The 27546-nt window shown below is 34.0% G+C and overlaps 3 protein-coding genes across 5 annotated transcripts in view; all 3 read right to left on the bottom strand.

The window, feature by feature from the left end:
• Nucleotides 1–845: 845 nt before the first annotated feature.
• On the bottom strand, nucleotides 846–5472 carry LOC115975118 (protein NRT1/ PTR FAMILY 5.10-like). The gene is made up of 3 exons (XM_031095774.1): nucleotides 5020–5472; nucleotides 3374–3921; nucleotides 846–1969 (listed from the first exon to the last, which is right to left on the bottom strand). Exons 1-3 carry the CDS (start codon nucleotides 5347–5349, stop codon nucleotides 1153–1155), a joined length of 1695 nt encoding a protein of 564 aa, XP_030951634.1. The 5' UTR covers nucleotides 5350–5472; the 3' UTR covers nucleotides 846–1152.
• A 1834-nt stretch (nucleotides 5473–7306) lies between these two features.
• Nucleotides 7307–15174, bottom strand: LOC115975117 (protein NRT1/ PTR FAMILY 5.10-like). Of its 3 annotated transcripts, XM_031095770.1 has the most exons (4): nucleotides 14965–15174; nucleotides 14596–14813; nucleotides 13091–13626; nucleotides 7307–8206 (listed from the first exon to the last, which is right to left on the bottom strand). In XM_031095770.1, the coding sequence occupies exons 1-4, from the start codon at nucleotides 15110–15112 to the stop codon at nucleotides 7390–7392; spliced, it is 1719 nt and encodes a 572-aa protein (XP_030951630.1). In that variant the 5' UTR covers nucleotides 15113–15174; the 3' UTR covers nucleotides 7307–7389. The 3 variants fall into 3 exon arrangements, with proteins under 3 accessions (XP_030951630.1, XP_030951631.1, XP_030951633.1); XM_031095771.1 differs by lacking the exons at nucleotides 14596–14813; nucleotides 14965–15174 and adding an exon at nucleotides 14024–14196; XM_031095773.1 differs by lacking the exons at nucleotides 14596–14813; nucleotides 14965–15174 and adding an exon at nucleotides 13978–14114.
• An 11266-nt stretch (nucleotides 15175–26440) lies between these two features.
• LOC115975116 (protein NRT1/ PTR FAMILY 5.10-like) overlaps nucleotides 26441–27546 on the bottom strand; it is a 10180-nt gene continuing 9074 nt past the window's right edge. The window contains exon 3 of the mRNA XM_031095769.1: nucleotides 26441–26665. Within this exon, the coding sequence (XP_030951629.1) occupies nucleotides 26484–26665 (182 nt within the window). The 3' untranslated portion in view covers nucleotides 26441–26483. The remainder of the gene's footprint in view (nucleotides 26666–27546) is intronic.

Raw genomic sequence — 27546 nt, 5'->3', positions numbered from 1 at the left:
TAAATTTTCTTTAAATATTAGAATATATGGTTTCATATACAAACATAATTATATTATTATTGTGTAATAATAAGATATACATAATTCTATATACAAATACAATCATAATTAATACTTATTAATAACTATCATAATTATTAAATTTCATATTTAGAAGAAAAAATATGAGAAATAAATCATATTATGTTACTTTCCAATGCATTGCACAGGTGACTAACTAAAGATTTGGATCCGATGCAATTATTATACCATGCAAGTACCGTGTTTGTGTAGAAGGTTTCATGTTGATGATTAATGGCTAAACTAAGGTTGATCAATTTGTTGCAACTTTCTAAAGGTTATAATTGGGTCCAACATTGCTAAAAATAAGATACTTTTCCTCAAAATTTGTGAACACGCCCAATTAGACTTTCTTTAAATGTTGTATTCATGATGCAATGATTGAGATCTTTATTTTTTTTTGGTAGAAACAATGATTGAGATCTGCACTATGCAATTACCACGCCTCACCCAAGTGAGATGTAAAAGTAAATAAGATGTTTTTAAAAAAGAAAAGGAAATGTATTAACTTTTTCATCTCACATGGTGTGGTAATTGCATGCTATTGCACTGGATCCAAATCGATGATGCATTGCCTGAATTAATGGCATGGATGGCACCGATTCTGATAGGCAGCTACCAATACAAGAGTATGAAATTCAAGAATGGTATTCAGCTTACAATACTGCAACAAACATAATGGGTTTACAGAATTCATGTACAATAAGTCAATAACAGCCACAAATGTAAGCTACCAAAGATAAATCATAGCAAACATGCAAAATGATCTAACAGAAGAAAGGGAATAAGAAAGCAGGTGTCTGCGAGTGCATTCTGACAGAATTCTAACACTTGTGTAGATAATGCAAAGTACATTCAGAAAGTTATACAGAAGATATCATACCTTCAATTAGGCTTCACTTGACTATGGGCATGAATTTTGCAATGCTTCATCACGAGACATCATTTCTTCATAAAAATTGCAGTGATTCATGAAGCAAATTAGCTAGTTAGAATTTTGCAGTGATTCACAAAGCTAATTAGCTTTATATATATATTAACAAGTCTCCCCGTCCTAGTGTCACAACAATTTGCAGTTGACGAGGATTACAATCATATTGTGCATTTCCGATTATAAATGTAAGATTTTGCAAAATATAAGTAGGCAGCCAAATTTATTATACTAAGTCCAGCAAGTAGCCAATAAAAGTAATCAAGATGTGCCCGATTAAGATTATTGGCAAACCAACTATCTTGACCATCCACATCGGTTGCTTTCTCAATGGCAGAAATAAGAAAGCTACTTAAAAAGCTCCCCACGCCAAAGATACTCAGGTAGAGGCCAAGACCCACACTCCTTAATTCATTTGGGACCTGATCGTAGAAAAACTCTTGTAGACCAACCATGGTGAAAACATCAGCAATTCCAAACAAGACGTATTGAGGAACCAACCACCATATGCTCATTGGGATTGTCACATTTGGCAAATCGACCAACCCATATTCTTGAGCAGTTTTGAGTCTAATAATCTCAACTAAAGCTGCAACTACCATGGAAGCAGCAGATAAAAGCATCCCGATTCCAATTCTCTGTAGCATTGTGATGCCAGAGGGTATCCTGCTACAAGATCTTGCTATAGGCACAAAAATACGATCATATACGGGAATGAAGACAACAATGGAAAGGCTGATAAAGGATTGAAGAGAAGCAGCTGATATGTCAAAGCCTGGCACAACTTTTCTGTCCATAGTAGCCCCTTGCTTGGTAAAGAAAGTTGAGGACTGTGCAAAGACAACAGCATACACCAAGCTTGTCACCCATATTGGGACAAGCCTTAGAACCGCTTTTGCTTCTTCAACCTCGCTGATGCTACACACCACTCCATCTTCCTTAGAACCATCTGGTGCAAGCAAAGCTTTGTTGAGGAACCTACCATATCATAGAATCCAAATCACGATTAAAGATGAGTTTTTATCTAAGCAACCGATTAAGTTTTTTCGTTTTTTTAAAGGTAATTAATTATTCTTTTTGTAAGTTGGCATCCATCAGTTTGACTACACAAGGAGCAAGAGTTCTCCAATAGTTAGGAACCTAGTAAGGTGCCTGAGTTATTTTAGCAATATAATAATGGAACTTGCTTTAATGTAACAAAGAGTTAACCTCAAAGGGTTGGATTGTGTGGTCCATCGGCTTCAGATTTAAGGGATCTAAGTTCTTATAGATTTTGACCCACATGTGAGACATAAATGCACATGCCTGTCAATAAACCAGGTGCTCAAAGAGCCCTAGGATGCAAGGACACGGGTACGATAAGGCGACACAAGCAATTTAAAAAAAAATTATAACATGATATCGTTACAACACAGGTATGACATGGGTACAATACCCCAAATGAAGTGTCCATGCACCCTAGATAAATATTCAGCATCATGACCAAAAATTCTTTCAAAAATGAAGCATTTCAAAGCTGCATGATAATGCAAAGGAACAAATAAAATGACAGTAAATGTAATACTCCCAGCGAACAATACTTAAAATATTTGGAAGAATAAATCTGAAAATGCTCACATTTTAAAATAATGTCAACAAGAAAATAGCCTTGGTTAATTCTAGAATAAAAACGAGGTGACTCATATCAGATGCCACGTAAAATACAATAGTTTTGAGTAGTTATTTATGAGAAATAAATTATTATTGAATTGTGAGTCCCATGAGAGAGGCCTGTTTGTGGCCTAATGAATCAAAATTTTATATTGAATCTATCTTGTACTAGCTTTTGCATTCCTTTTTTGAGGAAAGATACAATTTGTCCACCTATAATATAATATGGAAATGGTCTAAAAAATTGCACTTTGCCCATTTGAGGTCAGTTTTCTTTAGAGCCCAACTTTGCCATCAAAATATGCACATAGAAATCACATGCTTTAAATAGCACTTTACCCATTTGTGGTTTAGATAAACAGAACTTTGCCCACAAATTTTAGAGAAAAGGAACTTTACCCATGTCCAGTGTTTATAATTCTTGATTGTATAATAACTTTTGATAACCAAGCATAACAGACATTAATAGAGTGACCCTTAGGTGGATGAAGTGTCACTCTTTTTTTTTTTTCGGGTAAATTTACACATGCATCCAGTGGGTTTGAACCCATGACCATAGCATGCACCCTATCTTATGTGAGTACGTGTAATTTGAGCTAGAGCTTAGTAGCAAATAAACTGTCACTTTTATAAACACAAGGAGCAGTTCCCTCCACCCGCACCCCCACCCCCTCTTTTTTTCTTTTTTCCTTTTTAATCTAAAGAGAATAAGTTGAAAGTTATTTGTCTTACTTGAATTCTTCCGAACTTTGGTGAGGCAGAGTCCCACGAGCTTCCTCTTCAATAGCTATGGCCGAAGGGGTAGTTCTCCAATTCCACACTACCGCAACAAACACTCGACCAATTCTTAAAAAAGGACTTTTCTCATCTTCTTTGATACTGTAACGATAAGTCTTAGTTCCAAGCAAAAAAATGACCAGCGCAACAATCATTGCAATACAAGGTAAACCAAAACCAAGACCCCAACTAAGGTTTTCTTGAATATAGTTTAACATCCAAAGTGTTACTAAGCAACCTGCACATGTACTAAAATACCACCAATTGAAGAATGAGCTTTTGGCTTTGCACTCTTCTGCATTTTGACCATCAAATTGATCGGCCCCAAAAGCTTGAACACAAGGCTTGTGTCCACCTTGCCCAAGTGCTACTAGATATAGAGAGCAGAAGAATAGGATTACTTGGGGCTGAGGAGGAGAACATGAAAGAAATTTACTGGCGCCTTGACAGTTAGAAGAGTTGAGAGACGGTAGCATTGACAACAGAGTCAACAAGCCAAGTCCCTGTGATTCATCCCATTCCCAGTCAAAAATGATTAGCAATCAAAGATGATTAAAGTTTAATAATAACGTGCTTGAAAGACATTGACAATCATTTCCAATAAATTCAAATAAACATTTCCAGGGCACTCACGGAAAATTACTAGAAATTAAATTTAAACTCTCTAAGTTATGTCAAGCAACCCTCGGATCCCACTTAGTGGGCTCAAAATACATACAATAACCTGCAAACAACAGGTAGCAAATATGTCTGAGACTCGAGCACAAGACCTCAAGGTATAACACCACTAAGGCTTCCATATTTTGCACGTCTTTCATTGATAGTGTAACTGTGTAAATGTGCTCACAAGCCACACTTATCCCTGTATTGAAATGGATTATTCATGACATACATGCTAAAATGGTTATTTTAGCCTACAAGTCTATAACTAGAGTTTTAAACCAGAGCAAAATGGTAAAGTGTAAAACATTGATAACAACAAGAGTACAAATCATCTGCCTCTTATATTTTGGAATGACAACTTTCCTTCACCAAATAACATGGGATTGAATTGGGTGCTCACATTGGTTTGGACTACCTCATGTGATGGGGGCATAACTTGCAGCCAGGTTTAAAGACTTTGAAGAGGCAAGGGAAAGCTGTTTCTAGCGCTCAAGCATTGAATACCTCTCCAAAGAAGCCACTACTTGAAGGCCAATTGTGTTTTTATTTCTTATGCAGGAGCCACTACTTGAAGGATCAAGCTTTTTGACTGAATTTTCACTATTTGTGAAAGATGCCAGTCCATAACCCAAGCTCAAAGCTTTTAGCAATAGAAAATTATTAGGTACTTTCATAATATCATAAATGCGTAGACCTCCTCTCACATGAATGATGAGTTTCACTAATTAAATTCATGGTGGGAGTAAACATTTATAGTATGAGAGTATACAATAATTTTCCGCAAACAATAGGGTATAAATATAGACTTTCCTAAAATGGTTCGTTCCCTAATAATAATAAGTGGGTTTCAGTTAACTCAGTCAATCAAATAAAAGTACCAGTTAGTCTACTGAAATTCAGATTCTATCGTATCTATTGAATGAAAAAAAAAAACTAACCAGGATGTAGATGAGAGAGGCAATGACAACGGTGCGGTAACGACCCAGAAAAGAATCGGCGACGAATGCGCCAAACAGAGGAAGCAGAGACGCCGTGCCGGACCAGGTGTTGACATTCCGGGCGGCGGTGGCGGTGGACTGGCCGAGTGGGCCGGTCAAATAGGTGATGAGGTTAGAGCTGATCCCATAGTAAGCAAACCTCTCCGCCACTTCCACGCATATGATGAAACCTGCGGATCTCCAACCCCCCGACTTGGATCTCAACACTGGTTGCCCTTTGTGGTCAACTGCACCATCCACGGTATCCAATAGCAGTAGCGGAATTTCCATGTCAGACTCAGAGATGGCCTTTGCTTTTCTCAAATTTTTTTTTTTTTTTTCCCTTCTCTGTTTTCAATTTGTAGACGGCTTCATTGGCAAGCGTATTCTTCACTTTTTTCTTTTCTTTTTTTGATAAACAACACACACCTTTTATTAATTAAAAATTAGAAATCACATCCTGGAGCATATTCTTCACTTTTTTTTTTGACTGAGAAAGGTAGCATATTCTTCACATTTGGTTTGGCACGATTGTAATTTTTTTTTTAAAGGTTAAAATACAAAATTTAACCTCTAATTTTTTTTTTCAAGATTTTATTTCAGTTCTTTAATTTTATTTTTATTCATTTTAGTCTTCTAAGTTTAGATTTATTTAATTAAAGTTTTTCTTTCAATTTTTGTTAATTTTTTTAAATCTAAAAAATATTTTTCAATCATTAATTAAATTTTTTAATTTATATAATTTAAAAAAAATTTAAAAATTGAAAAATTAACTGCAACATATAATAAAAGTTCATAAAAAAAATTCTTAATTGAATATAAACTTGAAAGTTAGAGAACTAAAATAAATAAAAACAAAGTTAAATGACTAAAATGAATTTTGATGAAATATAAAGAATGAGTTTTGCATTTTAGCAATTTTTATATGTAAGTAAAACATCGATGGTTTTTATCTTATGGATCTATTAACAAGTGCCTTTAAGGCATTAATTAATAGACTATTTTATAAAAAATTTAATGTCACTTTCATGGACAAATAAAATAAAAAACTGTTAAAAAAATTACTCTCAATTATGTTTTTAGTGTCTTTTTTGGTTTTTTTTTTTTTTTACAACTTTTTTTTCTTCATAAATCTCATCATTTCTACATGTATAGAAATAAAGCTACTATAGCTTTATTTGGATTACGTCTGCATTTTCACGCAAACGCGTTTTTGGGCTTTTTATTATTATTATTATTTTTTTTTATAATTCCAATGCCTGGTGCATTGTTCATGGGACATGAATAGTGCATTTAGGCTTGTGAACAGTAATTTTAAAAGTGAATAGTAATCGAAAAGTTATTTTTTATTGTTTTCAGTAAAATAAGTGGTATCCAAATGCACACTATATAAAAAAAGAAATAAAAAATAAGACTAAAATGCAAAACACGCCCTCTATATTTCACCAAAATTCATTTTAGCCATCTAATTTTGTTTTTGTTCATTTCAGTCCTCTAACTTTCAAATTTATTCAACTAAGACTTTTTCATTAACTTTTGTTATAGGGTATGATTAATTTTCCATTTTTTAAAATTTTTTTTCAAATTTTTTAACTAAAAAAAAATTTCAATTAATGATTCAAATTTTTTTTTTTAATGAAAATTGACAAAAAAAACCTTAATTGTATAAATCTGAAACTTGGGGAACTGAAATGAATGAAAGTAAAGTTAAAAAACTAAAATGAATTTTGAAGAAACTTAGAGGGTGAATTTTGAATTTTAACCCAAAAATAATTTTTAAAATCTATTTTTGACCTAATTGTTTTATAGACCTCTTCATTCCACCACAAATTTGCCCCAGCTCATGTTCCCTAGCCTAAATTCTACGGCCGTTATTTTCAACATTTGGAACACTAATGCACCAAAAATTTTCTTTTCAATTCAATTGGGGTTGATTGTCACATTTGTGGTTTAAGAAAGACATTAGACATAACCTCATTATTTAGGATAGAAAATAAAATTTTTAATTTTTATTTTTATAATTCAATAGTTTTTTTTTTTTTTTTGAGTAACTTATATACGATAGTATAAGAGAGCAGTCTATGCCACTAAGCATCCCGAATTCTTAACTACTATTAATTCTCAATTTTAGAAGTTTTGAGCTTCTAGAATAAAAATGGATGACAAAATATCTCATGTACAACTAGAGATACTAGCTAGCCTAAACTAAACGAAAGCCTTACGTCCTTACAATATTTATAGTGCAGTATTCATGAGATAAAATCTGCATTTTTATGTACTTCCCCATCCATATATTTGGCTACAACAACTTCACTTGCAATGATACTATATTTACATTGTGCTTGGCCTCTTATAAATGTAAGATTTTGCAAAATACAAGTACGCAGCAAATGCTACTACACTGAGTCCAGCAAGTAGCCAGTAAAAGTAATCAAGATGTGCCCTATTAAGATTATTAGAAAACCAACTATATCTACCATAACCACCAGTGGCTTCCTCAATGACTGAGACAAGGAGGCTGCTTAATAAGCTGCCCAAACCGAGAATACTTTGGTAAAGAGCAATACCCACACTCCTTAATTCACTTGGGACCTGATCATAGAAGAACTCTTGCAAACCAACCAAGGTGAAAACATCGGCAATTCCTGACAAGACATATTGAGGAACCAACCACCACACACTCATTGGAATAGTCACATTTGGCCTATCAACCAACCCAAGTTCTTTAGCAGTATTAAGCCTTTTTATTTCAACTAGAGCCGCAACTACCATGCAAGCAGCAGATAAAAGCATCCCAATTCCAACTCTCTGTAGCATTGTGATGCCAGAGGGTTTAGTGGTGAAAGTTCTTGCTATAGGTACAAAAATACGGTCATATAAAGGAATGAAAAGAACAATGGCTAGGCCAATAAAGAACTGTAATGAAGCTGCTGGTATCTTAAAGCCTGGAAAAAGTGTTCTGTCTAGGGTAGCCCCTTGTTTGGTAAAAAAAGTTGAGGCCTGTGCATATACTATTGCGTATACCAAGTTTGTAGCCCATATTGGAAAAAGCCTAAGAACTGCCTTTGCTTCTTCAACCTCACTAATAGTATAAACCTTACCTTCTTCTTTATGATGGTCTGGAGACAGCAAGGCTTTATTAAGAAACCTGCCACATTAGAAGATACAAATTGCTATGTTTAAGATAACTTTTGGTCTAAGTAAGCAATTCAAAACCTCTTTATTAGTTTCGTAAATGAAATGAGCAATTCTAAACCTTTTATTAGTTAATAATATTTGCAATTAAGACCAAAATAAACTCTATCAAAAGTTGGTGGAACTTCACACACAAACTCCCATACTCAAATCACACTTAATCAAAGGGACTCTCACTCTCAAATGAAAATATAATGGAATTAAGAAAAACTCTTTTGTATTATTATTTCTTTTCTTCACTCTTAATTACAAATAGACAGATATTTGGGCCATATATACTACACCATATAACTTTCAACTTTGATTACATTTATTATATAAGTCATCACATTTATGAACTTTCAGCTTAACATAAAAGAGATTTCTCACATGTATTGATTCAATTGTTATTTAATTCATATAAGTCATGTTATTAATGAGATTTTAGTTAAAACAAGTAACTTCTAACATCCCCCGGTGGGCCTGGTCACTCCAAGGCTAGCATTTGTAAATAGTGTCTTATTTGAGTGGCTTGGTGTGTATATCTAAAACCTTGATCGTGTGACAGCAGGAACTCAAGTTGAACTTTTTTTTTTAACAAATACATTCTCGGATAAAATGATATATTGTATCAATGTTTCTTACTTCTATTTTGAAATGATAGTTTATTTACAAAAAAAAGGGTGTGGCTGGCTTACCTCCAGTACTTTTTTAACTGGAATCTTCTTTTGTTTTAATGAGAGACTATTACGTCACTTACTAACTAAATAAAATGTGGAGATTAAAACTCACTATCACTTGTCGTTGTATATTTAAAATAAAAGGATATGTCCAATTAAAAAAATATTGGAGGTAAGCCAAACCCACAAGAGAGAGCGATAACTTATAGCCAACAAATATCTTTATGGCTTCTACTTGCGGCAAATGCAGCTCCTTTAATAAACTTCTGAGCCAAATCCTATGACAAACACTAGCGGTTGTAGCAACATACCCAACTTGACAAGAATGTTATAATTTGTTACTTCTTGGAAGTTCATGTGAATGTAATATTTGTCGCCCCCCACCCCCCCCCCCCCCCCAACACACACACACACACACACACACATATATATATATATATATATATACTATTTTTACCATCCATATCTCTACCCACAAATACTATCACAATAGTCCACAAATTCAAACTCTATAAAAGTTGATTAATGTAATCCAAAGTCAAATATAGCTTCCAAGTAGAAAAGAATTTTATTGGAAATCTTCATACAGATCATAGTCAATGCTTTTATGTAGCGACTAACGAGTCCGACACCAAAGAGAATGTATGGTATTATATATGCATGTTAGGCATCCCATACTTCGAACCATACTCTTGAAAATTTTTGGATTTGCCTTGTCTTTGTTATCATGCTTTAGCAGTTTAACGTTATATCCACGGAGGTGCTTATTGGCTTGCAATCTTACATCTTAAATTTCTTAAGGATTTCCGAAACACAAACTTCTTGATAAATGAAAATCATATCCTTTGTTAGCTTCATCTAAATTCTAAGATAGCAGGTCATAAGAGCATCCATAGCAATGGGGTTAAAAATTTAGCTTTTTAGCTCCACTAAAAGTTATTTTATCTATTTTACCTATACACATACTGCAGCAATGGATTTATTTTAGCTTCCAACATAATAAAATAATATAAACATTACAATAAAATAATATATCCTCTATAATAAAATAATATATCCCACTACCAAAAAAATCCATAGCACTAACCACACCATCTCTACCATCAGCCACACCCACACCCACACCCACAACCTCCACCACCACCACCGGCCACAACCACCACTCTACTTTGGCAACCACAACACAACATAGAAAAAAAAAAAAAAAAAAAAAAAAAAAAAAAAAAAAAAAAAAAAAAAAACCACAACCACAATCACAACCCCATCACCACCAGTCACCACAAACCACCAGCCATGACAACCACAACCCACTGCCATTGCTACTGCCACAACCACAACCATAAACCACAAAACTCATAGCCAAAATCTACAAAACCCACTGCCAAAGCCAAAATCATCCACCACCACCACAACCAAAATCCACAAACCCATTGTCAAAATCATCCACCACCACGACCATAGCCAAAATCAACCACCACCATTATAGCCACCAAACCCATATGAAAATACATTTAAAAAAAAAAAAAAACACTTAATCACAGCAAAGAGAATAGAGAGATAGGCGGTAGCGGTGGCTTGCGGCTTGGGGAGGACAGTGTCGGCGTGAGTCTGATCGGCGAAAGAGAAGTGGGCGGAGGCATGGGTCGGAGACGTGGATCAGCGGCTTGGGGCTTGGGTTGGCTTGGGGCTTGGGTCAGCTTGGGCCAGTGACGTTGAGGACGGCGGAGGCGTGTGTCGGAGTCTTGGGGCTTAGGTCGGCTTGGGCCGGTGACGTTGAGGCCGGTGGAGGCGTGGGTCGGAGAGCACGGAGTGACTGAGAGAGAGAGAGGCTTTTAATCATTGGCCAAATAAAAAATTATTATATTTTTAGCTCTCATGAACAGTGCACATCTATCTATAGATGTGCACTGTAGCAGTAGAGCTAAAAAAAATAGATTTAGCTTAATTGTTGGAGCATCATTTTAGTGGCAGTGTAACTAAAATTTAACAATATAGCAATATAGCCACACTGCTGCAAATGCTTTAAGTCCAATAATCATTTCAAAATCCCGAACCTTTTCCTTGGATCCTTGTCCTTGACCATGTCTATGTCTTGACCTTCTTTGAGTACTTTCATGACATCCTTTCTCATTCAAGGTAAGCTTGTATTGTTTAACAGGCTCCAAAGTCTCTTGCTTCTTATTGTTAAGCCTTTCTTCATGTGGGCTTGTAAAAATCCAATGAGTTGGTCAACGATTGAAGGATATTTTTTACCATACAGGCATCGTCCAATTTCTTAACACATCTTTTCAATTGATTCACAATAGCTATCAACCTTGAAAAATAATCCGAAACTGATTAGGATTCTTTCATGTGTAAGGTTTCCAACTCATCTCTCAATGTTTAAACGCGAGCATTCTTAACTAGTTAACATTATTAATTACTCCCTTCAAAGAGTTTGAAGGATCTCCTATGATTTTTTGGATGAAGTTGCATTTACAACTTTCTCAAATATGGTTTCATCTAAACCATGATAGATTAACGTTAGAACTTATTGATCTTTCTTAGAGTCTTATGCAAAGCTTCCTTCTAATTTTGAGTCAAAGATGCTTCATCTTGTAAATACACATATATTTCTTCAATATCTCCCGCGTGTCTGGGGATCTAAGTAATGCTTTAAGTCAGATACTGTGATCCAATCCAATCTAATCCAATCAAATTCGCATAAATTGGGTTGTCACAATTTCTTAGGCTCCGTTTGGGAGTTCATAAGGGAATGAAATAGAATGATCATATATAAGGGAATGGAAATGAATGGAATGGAATTAACCAACCCTGATTGGATGTTTTAAAATAAAGGAATGGAAATGAATGAAAATAAATGGAATGTAAGTAATCTTATTTGGGAGCAACATGGAGGGAATGAAATGGAATCATTTTATAACAATATTACTATTAGACCCCTATTTTAAAATAAAGAGTTGAATATATAGGGGTATTTTGGAAGCTTTAGTAAAAAATCGTTAAATCTAATTTCATTTACTCAAATTCCTCCCAATTTCAGGGGGAATGAAAATTTGAGATTTTAAGGGAATAGAGAGGAATGAGTGTTCCCTCTTACTCATTCCATTCCCTCCCACTTAAACTCCCAAACAAAGGAATGAGCTTTTCTTTTCCTCCATTAAAACTTCCAAATAAGGAAAGGGAAGAATATTCTAAAATTATTTTTTTTCATTCCTTTCCATTCCATTCAATTTCCTCCTCCCAAACGAGGCTTTAGGGAATTACAATCGCTCCTACTTAAATTCTTGACGTTCTCATCAATGCCCACGTTGTGCTGTAGTGCCCTTAAGCTACATGGAGTCACCGAGTTTGCTTTAACAACATTTGTAATGACCCAAGGAAAAGCAGTTGTCACATTTATACTATACCCCAAAAGGACTAGGCTAGTCATAATTAAGAATTCTTATAGTTGGTAATAAATTTCAAATCAACCTAGTATATGCCTAATGTGATACTCATCACATACTTCTATATAACATGCACTCAATCAATATAATTAACTTGGGGCATCACAGTGTGTTTCCTTTTTATAATTAACTTGGGGCATCAATATAATTCTTCTTCTCTCTATATCTAGGGTTAAGTAAAACATCTTTTTGTCATAGTAAAGTGTTATATCCTACAAGGATGTAAGGGTCCTACAGTAAGGAACCGCAATTTCCCTCTAGGATTTTATTCCATAATCGTCTTAAAGTTCCATGGTAATGCAATAATGCATTATGTAGCAGTTGCATATACAATGTATGCAGTCGTCCTAACAAATGATAATTAAAATAATAATCTGTGGTAGTCTATTAATTTTGACTCGATCTATGTTCTTGTCTTAATATGTGGATGGATTTCAGTTCTTGAAATTTTAAAAAAAAAAATGTTCTTATTACTTAAGAAATTTAAGGAAAATGAAACAATCAAATTCAAATGCTAAATACACTCAAAACTGACTCTACTTAGATTAAAAAATGATAGGTTGAGTGGTTTTAATAGGATATGTGAATACCAGTTGAAAATTTGGAAAGTGTAAGGTCTTGTGGCCTACGAAAACAACTACACTACTTCATTGAGCTTTCTGCTTTTCTAATATCCTTTCTTTCTAATGTATCAATAAGTATAATTAAGATGATAATCATTTCTCTTACTTGAATTGTTCAGAGCTGTGGTGTGACGCTCCACAAGCTTCCTCTTCAATAGCTATTGTCGAAGGGGTAGTGTGACAATTCCTAACTGCGGCAACAAATACTCCACCAATTCTCACAAATGGGCTTGTCTCATCCCTTTTGATACAGTACCTGTAAGTCCTAGTTCCAAGCAAGAAGATAACCAGTGCAATTATCATCAAAATGCAAGGGATTCCGAATCCAAGGCCCCAGCTAAGGTTGTCTTGTATATAACTTAAGGCCAAAACTGTTACCGCGGCACTCCCACATACACCAAGAAACCACCAATTAAAGAATGAGCTTTTGGCATTCCGCTCCTTTGGATCTTCTCCATCAAATTGATCAGCTCCAAAAGCCTGAATGCAGGGCTTGTGTCCTCCTTGCCCAACTGCTACTAGATATAGAGAGAAGAAGAATAAAATCACTATAAGCTTAGGACAACATGACATGGATTTGTTGGTGTCAACGTAATCAGCGAGAGATGGAAGCACAGCTGATAGGGTCAACAAGCCTAGTCCCTGTGATTCATTTCAGTCCACATCAAAGATTATCGTCAAAACATCATAGAAGTTTAAAACATAATGTTGAAACAGTAGTGCATTACCAATAAGAAAAAAAATAGATTTTAACAAGAATATCTTGACAAATTTGTTACTAACAATAAATAAATAAATAATAGGTAAAGATCTTACAAACCAGTAAAAGTTTCAAAATGAGTTTGAACATAATGAGATAATAAAATATAAAAATAATAATGAAAATAATTATAATTATAAACAAGCATGTAATACACATGACAATTTAAAAAAAAAAATGAAAAGTGCTAAATAACATATATTCAAACCCAAAAAAAAAAAAATTGAAAAAACCTCAATTAAAATTATTTGCATCGAGCCACATATTGTCAGTTGTCACCTCCAAGTAGGATTTGAAACCAAGAATGGAAAGCAAATAATATAAGAGGGATGAGAATATTTTCCCACCCCACCCCGCTTTGCTTCTCATGGATTTTCCCCTCTTTGCAAATGTGGTGAGGTAGGAATAGGTTTAGGCTTTTTAGCCCTGCCCCGCTTTCTTAGTGTTAAAGAATTAATTTGTATTACTAAATATTTAAATGCATAAATATTAAAACTTTTTATTTTATTATGATATTATTATCTTATTAAACACTTTGGATAATATATTATTTAATCCTTACTAAAAATTAATATGATCTGATGTAATAAATTTAATGTAATTTTAATTATATTTATATTAATGAAACAAATTTTATAAATTTAAAAAAATTGTAATAAGTATGGTGGGACAGATTACTATGAAATAAATTTTTGCAAGACGAAAATAAGATAAGGCAAAATGAAGACATCCACCCTGGCACGCCTCATCCTAGCGGAGAATAATTGAAGCCATATATTATTAAACAAAGTAAGAAAGGGGGTCACATCAAAAGAAGAAAAGTAAAGAGAGAGGTACTGAGGGCGACGTACCAGGATGTAGATAAGAGTAGAAATAACTATGGTGCGGTAGCGACCAAGAAAAGAATCAGCGATAGAGGCACCCAATAAAGGCAGCAACTGCGCGGTCCCAGACCACGCATTCACGTTCTCCGCTGCAGTCACCGTGGACTGTCCTAGTTGCTCCGTCAAATACGTTATTAGATTGCAGCTTATTCCAAAGTATGTAAACCTCTCCGCCACTTCCACACCTAAACACATAAAATGTAATTAACCTTTTTATTCATTAACTTTCTTTGCTGTAAGCTGTTAGTAATCATTATAAGACAATATATAAATATGGAACATAAACCTCAAACGAGCTGCAAGAACACGAGTAGTGCGAGTTTTTTTTTACTATACCTAGCATGAAAGAAGCGGACCTCCAACCGCCGGAGTTGGCTCTGAGGACAGGGTTGCCTTTGTAGTCAACAGCTCCGGCCACCGTGCCTTCCAATAGCGGAGTTTGAGACTCCTCCGTGTAGGAATTGTTAGAGACAGAGATGGCCATTTTCTTCACGAATACTCTCTCTCTCTCTCTCTCTGTACTGCAACTTCGTTTTTAAGTAACACTTCAACGGTCTCAGCCAAAAAAAAAAGTAACACTTCAACGGTTCAATCATTTAGGTGTTGTTTGGATAAGTGAGTTTTGAGTGATATGATTTTGTTTTCATCACTCATCATCCAAAATTTGTGGGATCCACGGAAATTTTTTTTGTTTGGACACCATCACTCATGATCCATGACTCAGTTTCCATCACTCAATTCTTTGATTTTTGAGTTATGAGTTATGGAAACTGAAAACACATTTTAGCTGTTTTCATAACTCATAACTCATAACTCAATGGCATTTTTGTAATTATATACACATGGAGGGACCCACAGCCGCAACTTTTGACCTTTGACTCTTTTTTTTTTTTTTCACTGGTTGGTCTTCCGTTATTATTTTTTTTTCTTCACTTATTCTTTCTTCACTGTCAGTTCTTCGTCTCTTTCTCTTTTTTTTTTTTTTTCACTGTTCGGTCTTGACTCTTTTTTTTTTTTTTTCACTGGTTGGTCTTCCGTTTTTCTTTTCTTTTTTTCTTCACTGATTCTTTCTTCAGTCCTTCGTCTCTCTTTTTTTTTTTTTTTTTTTTTTCACTGGGTTCAGTGAGTTTGGTTTTTTTTTTAATTATTTTTTTTTCTCACTGGGTTCAGTGAATTTAGCTATTGGGGGTTGAAGGAAAAAAAAAAAAAAAAAAAAGGTAAAAGCTACACAAGGTACAAGTATGGGGCCCACAAATAATTGAAAAATATTGAGTGATGATAAGTGAGTGATGGTGCCAAACAAGATGGGGTGTTTTAAGTGATGAGTGATAAGTAATAAGTGATGAGTGATGAAAACTCAGTAATGAGTGATGAGTGATGAAAACTGAGTGATGAATGACCATTTTTTTAAACCAAACAAGGCCTTAGCTTTCGTACATCACACGGTATTATGACTGTTTACTTTTTTTATTCAAATTTACGAACGAATTATTGGGTTTGTCTCCTTTTTCAATCATACGATACCAAGTTGCCAACTGCCGATTAATTTGGTCCACAGTCTTCAGAAGTAGCTTTAGAATCTTTTATTATCCGCATGGATTGCGTTTTTATCTTATGTGTCTACGTTGGCATTTGTAGTCCGTGGAACCCATGGCTACAGCGCAGTCCATCAAAACGCCCACAACTGAAAAACAGTGGATCTCGTGCATTGTTTATGAGACCCATAAATATATTTTTTAGCAAATTTTTTTTTTAAAATTGGGTTTTACGGCGCTATTTATACATTTAAAAATTATTTTGGTACAATATTTTTAATTTTCAATTTTCAGCAATAAACGATATCCAAACATAATCTTAGATTTTTAAATTAGATTTACTTGTTGCGTTGGAAAGTTAATAAAGAATATTTGTCCTTTAAAAATGTATTTTTAAAAATTGTACATAAATAAATAATTTTAAAAGTTAAAAGGAAAAATTATTATCAAACACATCAATGAAAAAACTATAATAATTGATATTTCATGAGTCTCGAATATTTTGTAACACTTCTAAAATTTTCAAGATTTTAGTCAATAAAATCAAGATATTTCAAAATGTGGGGAAATTGCATTTTACCCACCTGTGATTTGGCCCATTTTAATAGTGTCTACCCGTGATTTAAAAGTTGTCACTTAACCCACCTGAGGTGGCCTCCGTTAGACCCCCGTTACCCACCTCTGCCTTGTCACTGTTAAAAATAGGGGTAAATATGTCTTTCTCATTATATTTTATGCCTCTCTCCTCTTTTCTCTCATTCTTCTTCTTCTTCACAATCAAAACCCAGAAATCCATGTGAACATACACCCACAAATTGCTGGATTTTATCTTTACCCTAGGCTTTCTCTCTCTAAAACTCTAACCCCTTCTCTTTTGCTGGGTTCTCTAAAAAAAAAAAAGACCCAGATTTGCAAGTAAAAAAAAAAAAAAAAAAACTGCAAAAAAAAAAAACCCTAGCAAAGACCCACAAGGCAACGAACAGTGGAGATCTGTTCCTTTCACGCATCCTTCGACTTTCAAAACCATCTCCATGGAAGAAGATCTCAAAAACAAGGTAAAGTCCAACCTATAATTTGAATGTAATTTATGAATGAAAAATTAAAGAAATTCACTGAAACTAGTAAATTAATCGCATTCAAAATTCACTCTTTCAGTTACAGCAATTTTTTTCTTTTCCTTTTCTTCAGTTTCTCAGCAAACAAACAGAGAATGAAGAAACAGAATTTCAATAATCTCTTCGAAATCAACTGAAGCAAGTAAACTAATCACATTTAAATTTCACTGACACAGTAACCTTTTATTCCTTTTCCTTCATTTTCTCAGGAAACAAACAGGGAATAAGGAAATAAAATTTCCAAAATCTCCCTAGAAACTTTGAAGAAAGCGACCGAAACTAGCAAACTAATCAAACTTAAATTCTCATTGACACACACTAACTTTCTATTTTCCTTTCCTTCAGTTTCTTAGCAACCAATCAGAGAATAAAGACACCAAATTTCTGCAATCTCTCTAAAAGCTTCAGTTATTTTTTTTTTCCTTTTTTTCAGTAAATTTTTTCCAATTCCATTAACACAAAAGAAAATTATATTTTCCTTTTGGTTTTCTTGGTAACCAAACAGAGGATTAAAAAATGAGAGATAATTTCTAGGGTTTTAGGAAGTTTCATTTTATTTTTTTTTTGGGTGTTTATTCAACGTTACCTGTAAAGTGACTCTGGTGAAGTTGCGAGAGTAGATGAAATCGGCAGTGGGGGCAATTTCATAATTAGATTCCAAGTCCATGGCTGAAGATCAAGTTGATATGGAGGAAATGGGTTTGGGGTTCTAAGGTAGAGAGAGGGAGAGAGCTCGTTCCTTTTTTTTTTAGGGTTCTATTTAGGTTCTAATTTTGGCTTATATAGTAAAGAGGATTTTCTAACGGAAATGGCAGAGGTGGGTAACGGGGGTCTAACGGAGACCACCTCAGGTGGGTTAAGTGACAACTTTCAAACCACAGGTAGACACTGTTAAAACGGGTCAAACCACAGATGGGTAAAGTACAATTTCCCCTCAAAATGTTTTTTCTTTCTCCTTTTTATATATTCGTTTGGCAAAGATTATTTTTAACAACTTATTTTACTATTCAACTTATTTTTGCTACTATTCATAAGTCTCACTGCACTTTTGGTATTATTTATGGGTCCCACTGTACTGATTCAGCTAACCTTTACCTTTATTTACAGTACTTTCAGCAAAAAAAATTTCAATTTCAGCAAAATAAGTATATCTCAAATGGACCTTATATATGGTAAAGGGTGTGTGAATGCATTGTTTATGAAACAATCCAATAAGCCCCACTCCATTAAAAAGTAGTAAAAACCGATAACAAATACTTCTTTAACGGAGTATTTTTTTTTTTCAATATCTTGTAGTTTCTGATGGCTTATTAGTTAAATATGAAACAAAATATATATTTTTTGGTAGCTTATTTTCACCCAAAAAATAAATTAAAAAAAAAGGCAAAAGAAAAACTTTTTGCCAAACGAACACTAAACGTACTATAACTCTTCAAAAAAAAAGTTCACCGACTTAAATTAAAAACTCAACCTTAACTAGTACACACTTAATAAGCACTCATTAATGATACCCTATATATATATATATATATATATATAAATATATATATATATATTATATTATATTATATTATATTATATTAATAGTATCTTTTAACATTTTTCATCAATATCACAATGGAGATATTTCTTATTAATATTTTAAGATATAGAGTCACAATGTTGTGAGTGGGTGCAATCTCACCTATCTATACATGAAAAAGATTTTGAGATATACATGAATCATATATAAATTATTTGTTTATTTTATAATTACGTCCACACAAAAATATATAAGGCCAAAGGCCAAATGTTAGGATTTGAAAATTGAAACTTCTAACATTTTATAGCTTGTGGATACATTAAATAAAAATAAACAAATATTTCCTAAAATCGTCCTTTAATAAATAAATAAATGTACTTACCAATATCTTATCCTTTGGTCTTTTCATTACATATTTTCTTGACAAGAAGTATCCACGTTCTCCATTAACCCCCAAAACCACAAACCACCATCCCAAAACCCCAAACTCATCAAAACTCTTGTATTAGTGAAAATAAAACCTCACACTCTTGACTCAATGCCCACTAGTGTCCTTCTGGGATTGGGACAACATTTATGACTCATTGGTTCTCCTATTTATAGGCGAATCCAACAGGCAAGGATGGAGCCATTCTTTCACTTTAGGGGGCAATCCCTAAAGTGAAAACATTAAAAATTGGTTAGAGATAGACAAAGTGGGTGGCTATTTCTATGGTACATTGCAACTTGTGATCTTGCGTCTCTCTCGTTTGGTCTTTCTGTTGTTGTTTTTTTTTTTTTTTTTCCCTATACTTTTTTTTTTCTTTGAAATATGATAGCATTCCCTACATGAATACTGAGTGGTGGGGCGTTAGAGACTAAAAGGACTCCCGAGTGTGTGCAGTTAATGTGTGGTGTGTTACAGTATGTGGGGTTGTTATGTTCAAAACAAGTAAGCAAAGTAGTACTGTAGTAGTAGTTATTAGCTTTCATAAAGTAGTACTAAATAATAGTTAGTGGTTTCAAGCTATTTCCTGAGCTTTGTGTTTGGCAAGGTTAAAATCCCCACTGGGGTTATTCATTTTTAATTTTTTACTCAACTAGCTGGTTGATTAGTTAAGAAACTATTTAAATTTTAATGAGATCAACGTTATTATTCAAATATGATCAACATAATTACACAATTAGAATGCAATTTTCTAATGGACTCTTTGAAATTGAAAGGGAGAGAGATATGCAACTTTTAGTACAAAATAAATTAAAATATGTGATTTTTAGGATTTAAAAAATGTCGAGTTCCATCATAAAGCCGATGTGAGAGGTCAAGAGGTTGTTTGTTTTTTTTTTTTTTTTATTTGTCATCACTCCTTACTCAAATTTCGTCACTCATCACTCATCACTTAAAATACTCAAATTTCCCCAACCCAACTCGTTTGGCAATCATAACTTAGTGACTTTGTTTAAAAAAAAAAAAAAAACTAAAAAGTCAAGATATACGGCTGGTTGCGTTGTTTAAAAAATAAAAAATAAAACAAAACAAAACCCAAAAAGTCAAACATTGCGGTTGAAATTTCAAAAGTTGTGGGTTTAATTACAAAAATGCCACATAACTCAGTTTTCCATAACTTGAAACACCAAAAATGTGTTTTCAGTTTTATAACTCATTACTTAAAAATCAGATAATTGAGTAATGGAAACAAAAACAGGAAACATAGCCAAACAAGTTTTCTTGGAGTTGATTCCATTTATTTTGAGTTATGGGTGATGGAAACAGAGTGATGGTTGATGGAAACATAAAAACCAAACAGCCCCCAAAATTCTAAAGTATTTATATAATACAAAAAAGTGAAAATGTGAAAATGCGCCTCCTCTCTCGCATATTCAACCCTCACTCTCGCTGGTCCCAATCTCAGGTCTCTCTCTCTCTTATCTACCTACATTATGGGTCTGTTTGGATTGAGCTTATTTTTGCTGAAACTGAAAATACTGTAACAAAATAATTTTTAAATATATGAATAGTACCATGGAACCCATTTTTAATGAAAAAGTTGTTAAAAAGTGTAATTTGTGGGACCTGTAAACAGTACACGAGAGCACTGTTCACGGGAAAAGTCAACGTTAACGGCTAAAAAAAAAAAAAAAGAAGAAGAAGGACGCGTTTACTGCGTGCAACTGTAATGTGGGTCCCATGCCCAAAACGCAAACACTGAAACGCAATAAACGCCGAAACCAAACGGGTACTATATACACTAGACACACTCACTCAATCTTTAGAATAATAATTTACTGCACTTACTCATTATGTTTTCAGATTGTGTAAAGGACCATTGAAATGCTGATTTCTGAGCAACGCATGTCTTCTAATGTTATTTGCAATGGTTATGATAAGGCTAGCTTTCTTTCGTTCTTTACTTATTATTGTGCTTACTATTTTATTTTATTTTATTTTTTGATTTTCTATTGTATTTTCTTAAAACTTTTAATCAGGGATTAATCACTGTTCGTAACGAATGGACTCGTAACGGGGTAAATCACTGGCCCAAGGAGGATTTTTCAAAGGGCTGGTGCTCCAACTTGAACTGAGAAACTCTCAATCAAACCCAAAACAGTCACTTTAAGACTGAGTGCCAATCACTCGGCCAACCCCACTGGGCTATTGTGCTTACTATGTTGCTATCAACTTTTTTTGGCAAATGGGGTTGGGGTTTTTTATTATTTTTACAGTAGGTATCCTCATTTGTTTATTTACAGAGTAATCATTCAACCCCAATTATGGAACTTCTATGCTCTCCAGCTTGGTGTCTTCTCTTACAAAGGGTACTTCTTCTATGGTTTTTGTACTAATTACTGAAATAAGGTGAAACTTGCATTTATGCAGGTTGGGGATAATGTCATGCTTTATCTTTTAAAGTATACATCAATATTTTTGCCAGTTCCTTGTAAGAAGCATTATCAAGTATCAGGTCCTCCTATAAGTGATTTATGCCTCGATTTGTCCAGCCAAACATTGTAGTCTCAGGATCAACCTGCTTCACTTTATAAATGTGGTAAACATAAAACATGTGTTGGTCGCATCAAAATTCCTTTATATAGGACTTCAGAAATATAATGTTACTACACACACATCACCATAAGTACCATCTATTTTTTCAAAATGCTTTGTTAATATTTTAGCCTTACGTGTAAAATGAAGTTTATTGAAATATCCAGTGCAGAACTAATGGTTGGTGAATACAAATTATTTTAAATTTAAATAATATAGTTAATGTGACCATGTTCACATTAGAACACTCTAATACAATCGGATAATTATACTCAGCCACATCAATTTTACAATTTAAATAAATAATAAATAGTCTTTGATACGGGATAAAATGTAACTGTCGTAGTCTTTGATACTCTAATCCTCTGCTTGGTAGCCTCTTTCTGACTTTAGGCCTGTTTCTTTCTTGGTCTTTTCTTACCTGACCTGTTCCCATCACTTTGTGGACGTTCATTTCTAATTGATCTTTCCCTTTTCTTGTTGTCCTTAATTCTTTTTGCTTTTGTGGTTATTGTATTGCCATTAGATTGTTCAGTCATTATATAACATCTCATTTCTTAAAGATTGATGGGAGTCCAAATGGTGATTTTGTCCCAACTTTTCTCGGGATCCAACAAGAAGAGGGCTTTAGTTGACAGTGCTAACTCAATGTTAGAAATACAGAAATTCAGTAGTTCTTCTGGTGTTGATGATCCATCAACTTCATTAGACTGTGTTGGCTCCAATGTTAGGCTTTGTTCAAGATCATTTAGTTGGCTTCATGGAAACAAGTGTTCTCGAACGAGTTTATTGGAAGAAGTTACACCAATTATTGGAACTGTTACCAATAATACTGAGGGGACTCAAATGAGGAACTTCAAGAAAGCTCAAATCAGATAGCAGCAAAGTCTAGAAAGTGTTTAAGGCCATTTAGTTGGCTGCATTACAGAAAGCGAAGGCATTTAAATTTTGAAGAAACCAGTCTCTTCTGCAACAACTCTTACAGAAAAAGACAGCGTATCTGGGAGGCTTCAGGATGATTTGAATTCTTGCTTAAATAGTTGTGAAAAGGTGATTCCCCACAAAGGATCTTTCAGTCAAGTTCAACTTTGGTTTGATATGTTGGAGAGGTTCCATTCTGCCAATTAGCTCTAGCTCAATGGCACTTCCTTTTCCCACAATAATGGTTGGAGGGTGAGTTTGAGGGTTCAAGGCTCACTAAATGCCCATGTAACTTACTAATATAAAGAGAGAGGTTCTTTTAGTACATGAAACCTAATATTGTGGCCTGATCTAGAAGTTTTTTAGATATATGCACTGTGTGCCTAGCATGGATACACTTTTATTAATGATCCCCACATGAATTGATAACTGATTTGTAACTTTATTTCAACACATTAAGGAATACTTTAAACATCAAACTCTGTTAGTTTTTTAAATTGCAATCAAAGATTTTTGGAGCATGACATGATAAAATCCCATTGAATTTTGATAATGGAGTTTGTGTATTACGTTGTATATAAACATTTCAATCATTTACAGCTACATTGATTTCCTTTTTTGCTTTCTTTTGTATATGACAAACTGAGTATCACTGTTGTGTTATCATTATGAAAGTCTGGATTAATAGTGATTGCCTTCTATTATCAGAATAAAGGGTTTAGGTGCAGAAATAGTAATCTCAGCAGGTAGTTGTGGCTATTTACTCATGGTGCCTGCTTGAGCATGAGAACAAGATGCAGTATGTCACAGCTTACTCTTCTGGTAAATGAGCATCTCCAAGAAAGTAACAGAAACTGGAAGTAGAACATCAATTAGGAGATATCAGTACCATAATCAATATAAACACATACATGGCTAGAATGGTGTTTGTTGGCGTGGAGATTCTGGGATAGCTGTGATTGTCAGTGACAAAAATATCCTTTGCCTCAAGAGGGTTAGAGAGACTAAGTTTTTGTTGATCTATACACATTACACATATATAGAAGATTGAATCACTTTATGCCTCCTAGTGAACATTTGGATTCTTTCAATGCAATGATAGACATTTCTCCCTGATATTTACTCTCTTCTTTTTTCTTTTTTTCTTTTTTTTTTTTTAACTTTGAAAATTTTCCTTTTGGATATAATCTATTCTGCAGATGCCTTGTTTTTCAGTATCACAAGCTCCTAAGCCCCTGGTAGTCGCCAAAGGGGCTTATATTAACCTTAAATCCATGTTTTATGACATGGAATGTTCTTCATCAATGTTGTCAGGAAAACGTATCCTCTAGTTCAATTTTAAATGTACATGTAGCTAATTTGTGCTCTCTCCATTATAAAATTGCCTTTCATTTCCATTGTTTTCACCTCACTTGATAGACTGAATGATCAGCAACTAATGGTCCTTTGGTTGTCAATACCCCTTGTGTTTTTTTTTTTTCCTTCTTTTGTTGTGCAATCATGCATTTTATTTGCCAAAGAAACACAGTTTGACCTTAAAGTTTGTGATGCTATGAGCTTCTGCCATGTTTTTTCTTTGGTGCAAAAGAACACAGTACCTTAATAATCTTCAGATATACTAAATTCTCTGAAGCCCAATATTGCTGGTGCAAAGTTTCTTATTGGCAATATCTTTGGCTTATCTGAAATAAATGCAACTCAGGAAATGCCATGCTGCCAGAGTAGTGGCTTTTCTGTCAACAAATCAGCATGCATGTAAGTGGCATATTCATATATATTGGTTGTGGATCATTTTTTTAATTGTATGATGATACGGTGATACCTTATAGGGCTTTATTGATTTGTCACGGTACAATTATTGTTTTTTGAAGTGGCATGCATGTTAATTTCAGTTTAATGATTTGATCTCTACAATCCAAATTTCTTCTTACTGTATAATATTGATTACATAGTTCATATAAGCTCTTGGATATGGAACTGTTAAATGGCTCCTTTGCTGGATAGAATAGGAGATTTATGCATGAGACAGTTCCAAACTTCCAATTGTGAGTAATGACAATGTTTGCTCAACAAGTACCAGGACTGCAGTTTAAAGGCTCTAAAAGGGATTAAGGTCAAAAGGGACAACAATGTCACTGTGAAGTATCTTTGTGCTTGAATCTTATAGCCAATGTTCGTACTTTAGACTAAAGTCTGGAATGAAATGATGGTTACCACTTACTGTTAAAATGAGCTTCTTCAGATGGAAGCCGTACTGTGTCTTAGAGCACAAATGCATGAAAGCTTTTACTGACTTATAAAATATGGACATGTTTATGATCATATTAGGGCAATAAATAATTGCACTTGAAGCCAATATATCAGTTTTTATTTTTGGTGGGTGGTTCTGCTTTAACTGCTTGTTTTTGGTTCTGAAGGTAGCACTCACTTGTTAAGTTGTTTAAGAGGTCGTACACAGGACAGTGAGGACAGTGTTGCCAACATTATTGGATAAGCATTGTGCTGTTCCAGAATTAAATGATACTGGAAAATCTAGCCCAGCTTTAAGGTAAGTTCTGGGACTATTTTGTTGTGTATAAGTTGTGTGAAGGCATAATTAGCATTCAGAATTTTACATTATGAGGTTACACCTTGCTCAGTTTCCTATGCATTTTGAACGCCCTGATAATTGTGGAAACTGAAATTGAGTGTGCAATTTTCTTTTTTCTTTCTTCCTTTTAGGTGGGGTAGAAGGGGATAGGGGGGTTTGTTAAATGGGAGCTCATCATAGAATTGCACACTGTGTATTGCACATCCTTTAAGCTAACTCACTAATTTAATCACTTCTTGCTTCCTCTAAGAAAAATATAATACTTCTGAAATTTTCATTTCAGGGGAATGAATCAAAGAAAAATGTTCCTGAGAAATCTCATGGTTTTAATACTGCATATTGCGAGGAAACTGAACCTCAGTTTGAAGCAAATATTTGCTATTGCTTGAGAAGTCAGGTAGTGTCATCTATATGGACAGTGATTAGGAGTATAGTTCCTACAGAATTGCTAGGAACTCCTTATAACTGGAGAATGTTAAGGAGAAATATTGCCATGTTTATTCAACTACGAAGATTTGAGAAGTTCTCATTAAAGAAATGCATGCATAAATTAAAAGTATTTCCCATTTCTATCAACTCTAAATTTTTCATGTTGCTTTAGTAATCAAGCGCAAAAATATGCAACGGGGGAGAGTGTTGAAATGCATAAGGGATCCAGAAGATTGGATGATGCCGCATGTGTTTTGAGACATAAACTTCTGGAAAGCTGGATCTTTTGGCTCTTTTCATGTCTAGTAGGCCACTGGTGCAAGCAAACTTCTGTCACTGAAACTGAGCAGGGGAGTCAAGATCTATATTATTATAGAAAGTCAGTTTGGGAGAAGCTGATAAATAACGCCGTCACTTGCTTGAAAGATCTGGGTTATCGTGACTTGGATGATGTGAACCTTGGTTGTCCTAATAAATATGAGAGCAGTCTATGCCACTAAGCATACCAAATTCTTAACTAATATTAGTTCTCAATTTTAGAAGTTTTGAACTTCAAAAATAAAAAAGGATGACAAAGTATCTCCCATGCACAACTAGAGATACTTGGCTAAACTAAACGAAAGCCTTACGTCCTTAAAATATTTATAGTGCAGTATTCATGAGATAAAATCTGCATTTTTATGTACTTCCCCATCCATATATTTGGCTACAACAACTTCACTTACAATGATACTATATTTACAGGCCTATTATAAATGTAAGATTTAGCAAAATACAAGTAAGCACCGAATGCTACTACACTGAGTCCAGCAAGTAGCCAGTAAAAGTAATCAAGATGTACCCTATTAAGATTATCAGAAAACCAACTATATCTACCGTAACCACCGGTTGCTTCCTCAATGACTGAGACAAGCAGGGGCGTAGCCAGGATTTTTTATATGGGGGGGCCGATTTTTGACAACGATAATTATCATTGTTGTATGGACAGTCTATATTTTTAGGTTGATATGGACCTCCTTTGAGATAAACTCGTCAGATTCATCTTATTTATTAATAGGAAATTCACATATTCGTTTACGTGATCCTGGATCACAATCTATCTCTTCAGATTGAATTCTTGAATATTTGGAAGGGTGTTTATTAGGCATTGAAGTATCAACATTTATATCTATAACCACATTTGTTTCTACAACCATAGGTGTCCTAAATTCTAAATTGCTAACATCTTTTTTCTTAAAGAATGTATCAATTGTTTTTCGTTTGCTCATAATTCTTTAAGTTTTAAGAATATAACTCAAAAATTAACCTGAAAAGAACTTAAAAAATAAACTCTTAATTAGAAATTTTTACTTAATTATATGGATGTTATTCGTACTTAAGAAAAAAAAAATTTCCACTGTAATTTAAATAGTCAACCTATCATCATTCCTATTATTAATTATATGAATGTTATTCATACCTCCCCATGCCTTCAATCATATATTTCTCTAAAAATCTATGAAAAATTAAAGTGCATGTAAATATTTAAGTAAGCGTATATAGTTGAGAAGAAGAAAAAAAAAAAAAAAAACACTAAAAAAAGAGATGAAGGTGTGCTGAAGAAAGAAAAGAAAACTGAAAACTTATCCTCTGAATGATTTATTTTAAGAAAGCAAGAAGAAAGAAAATAATGGTCAAGTTTTTTTTTTTTTTGGATCGTGAGGACTGAGTTTGAAAGGAGGGCTAAGCTGAGGTTTTGTTTTGTTTGGGGGCTGCTGGTATTAGTGGAGTGGGCGGTGGCGTGT

Source organism: Quercus lobata, chromosome 2, assembly GCF_001633185.2.
Source record: "Quercus lobata isolate SW786 chromosome 2, ValleyOak3.0 Primary Assembly, whole genome shotgun sequence".
NCBI lineage: Eukaryota > Viridiplantae > Streptophyta > Magnoliopsida > Fagales > Fagaceae > Quercus > Quercus lobata.
This window is presented reverse-complemented; position numbering and strand designations above follow the sequence as displayed.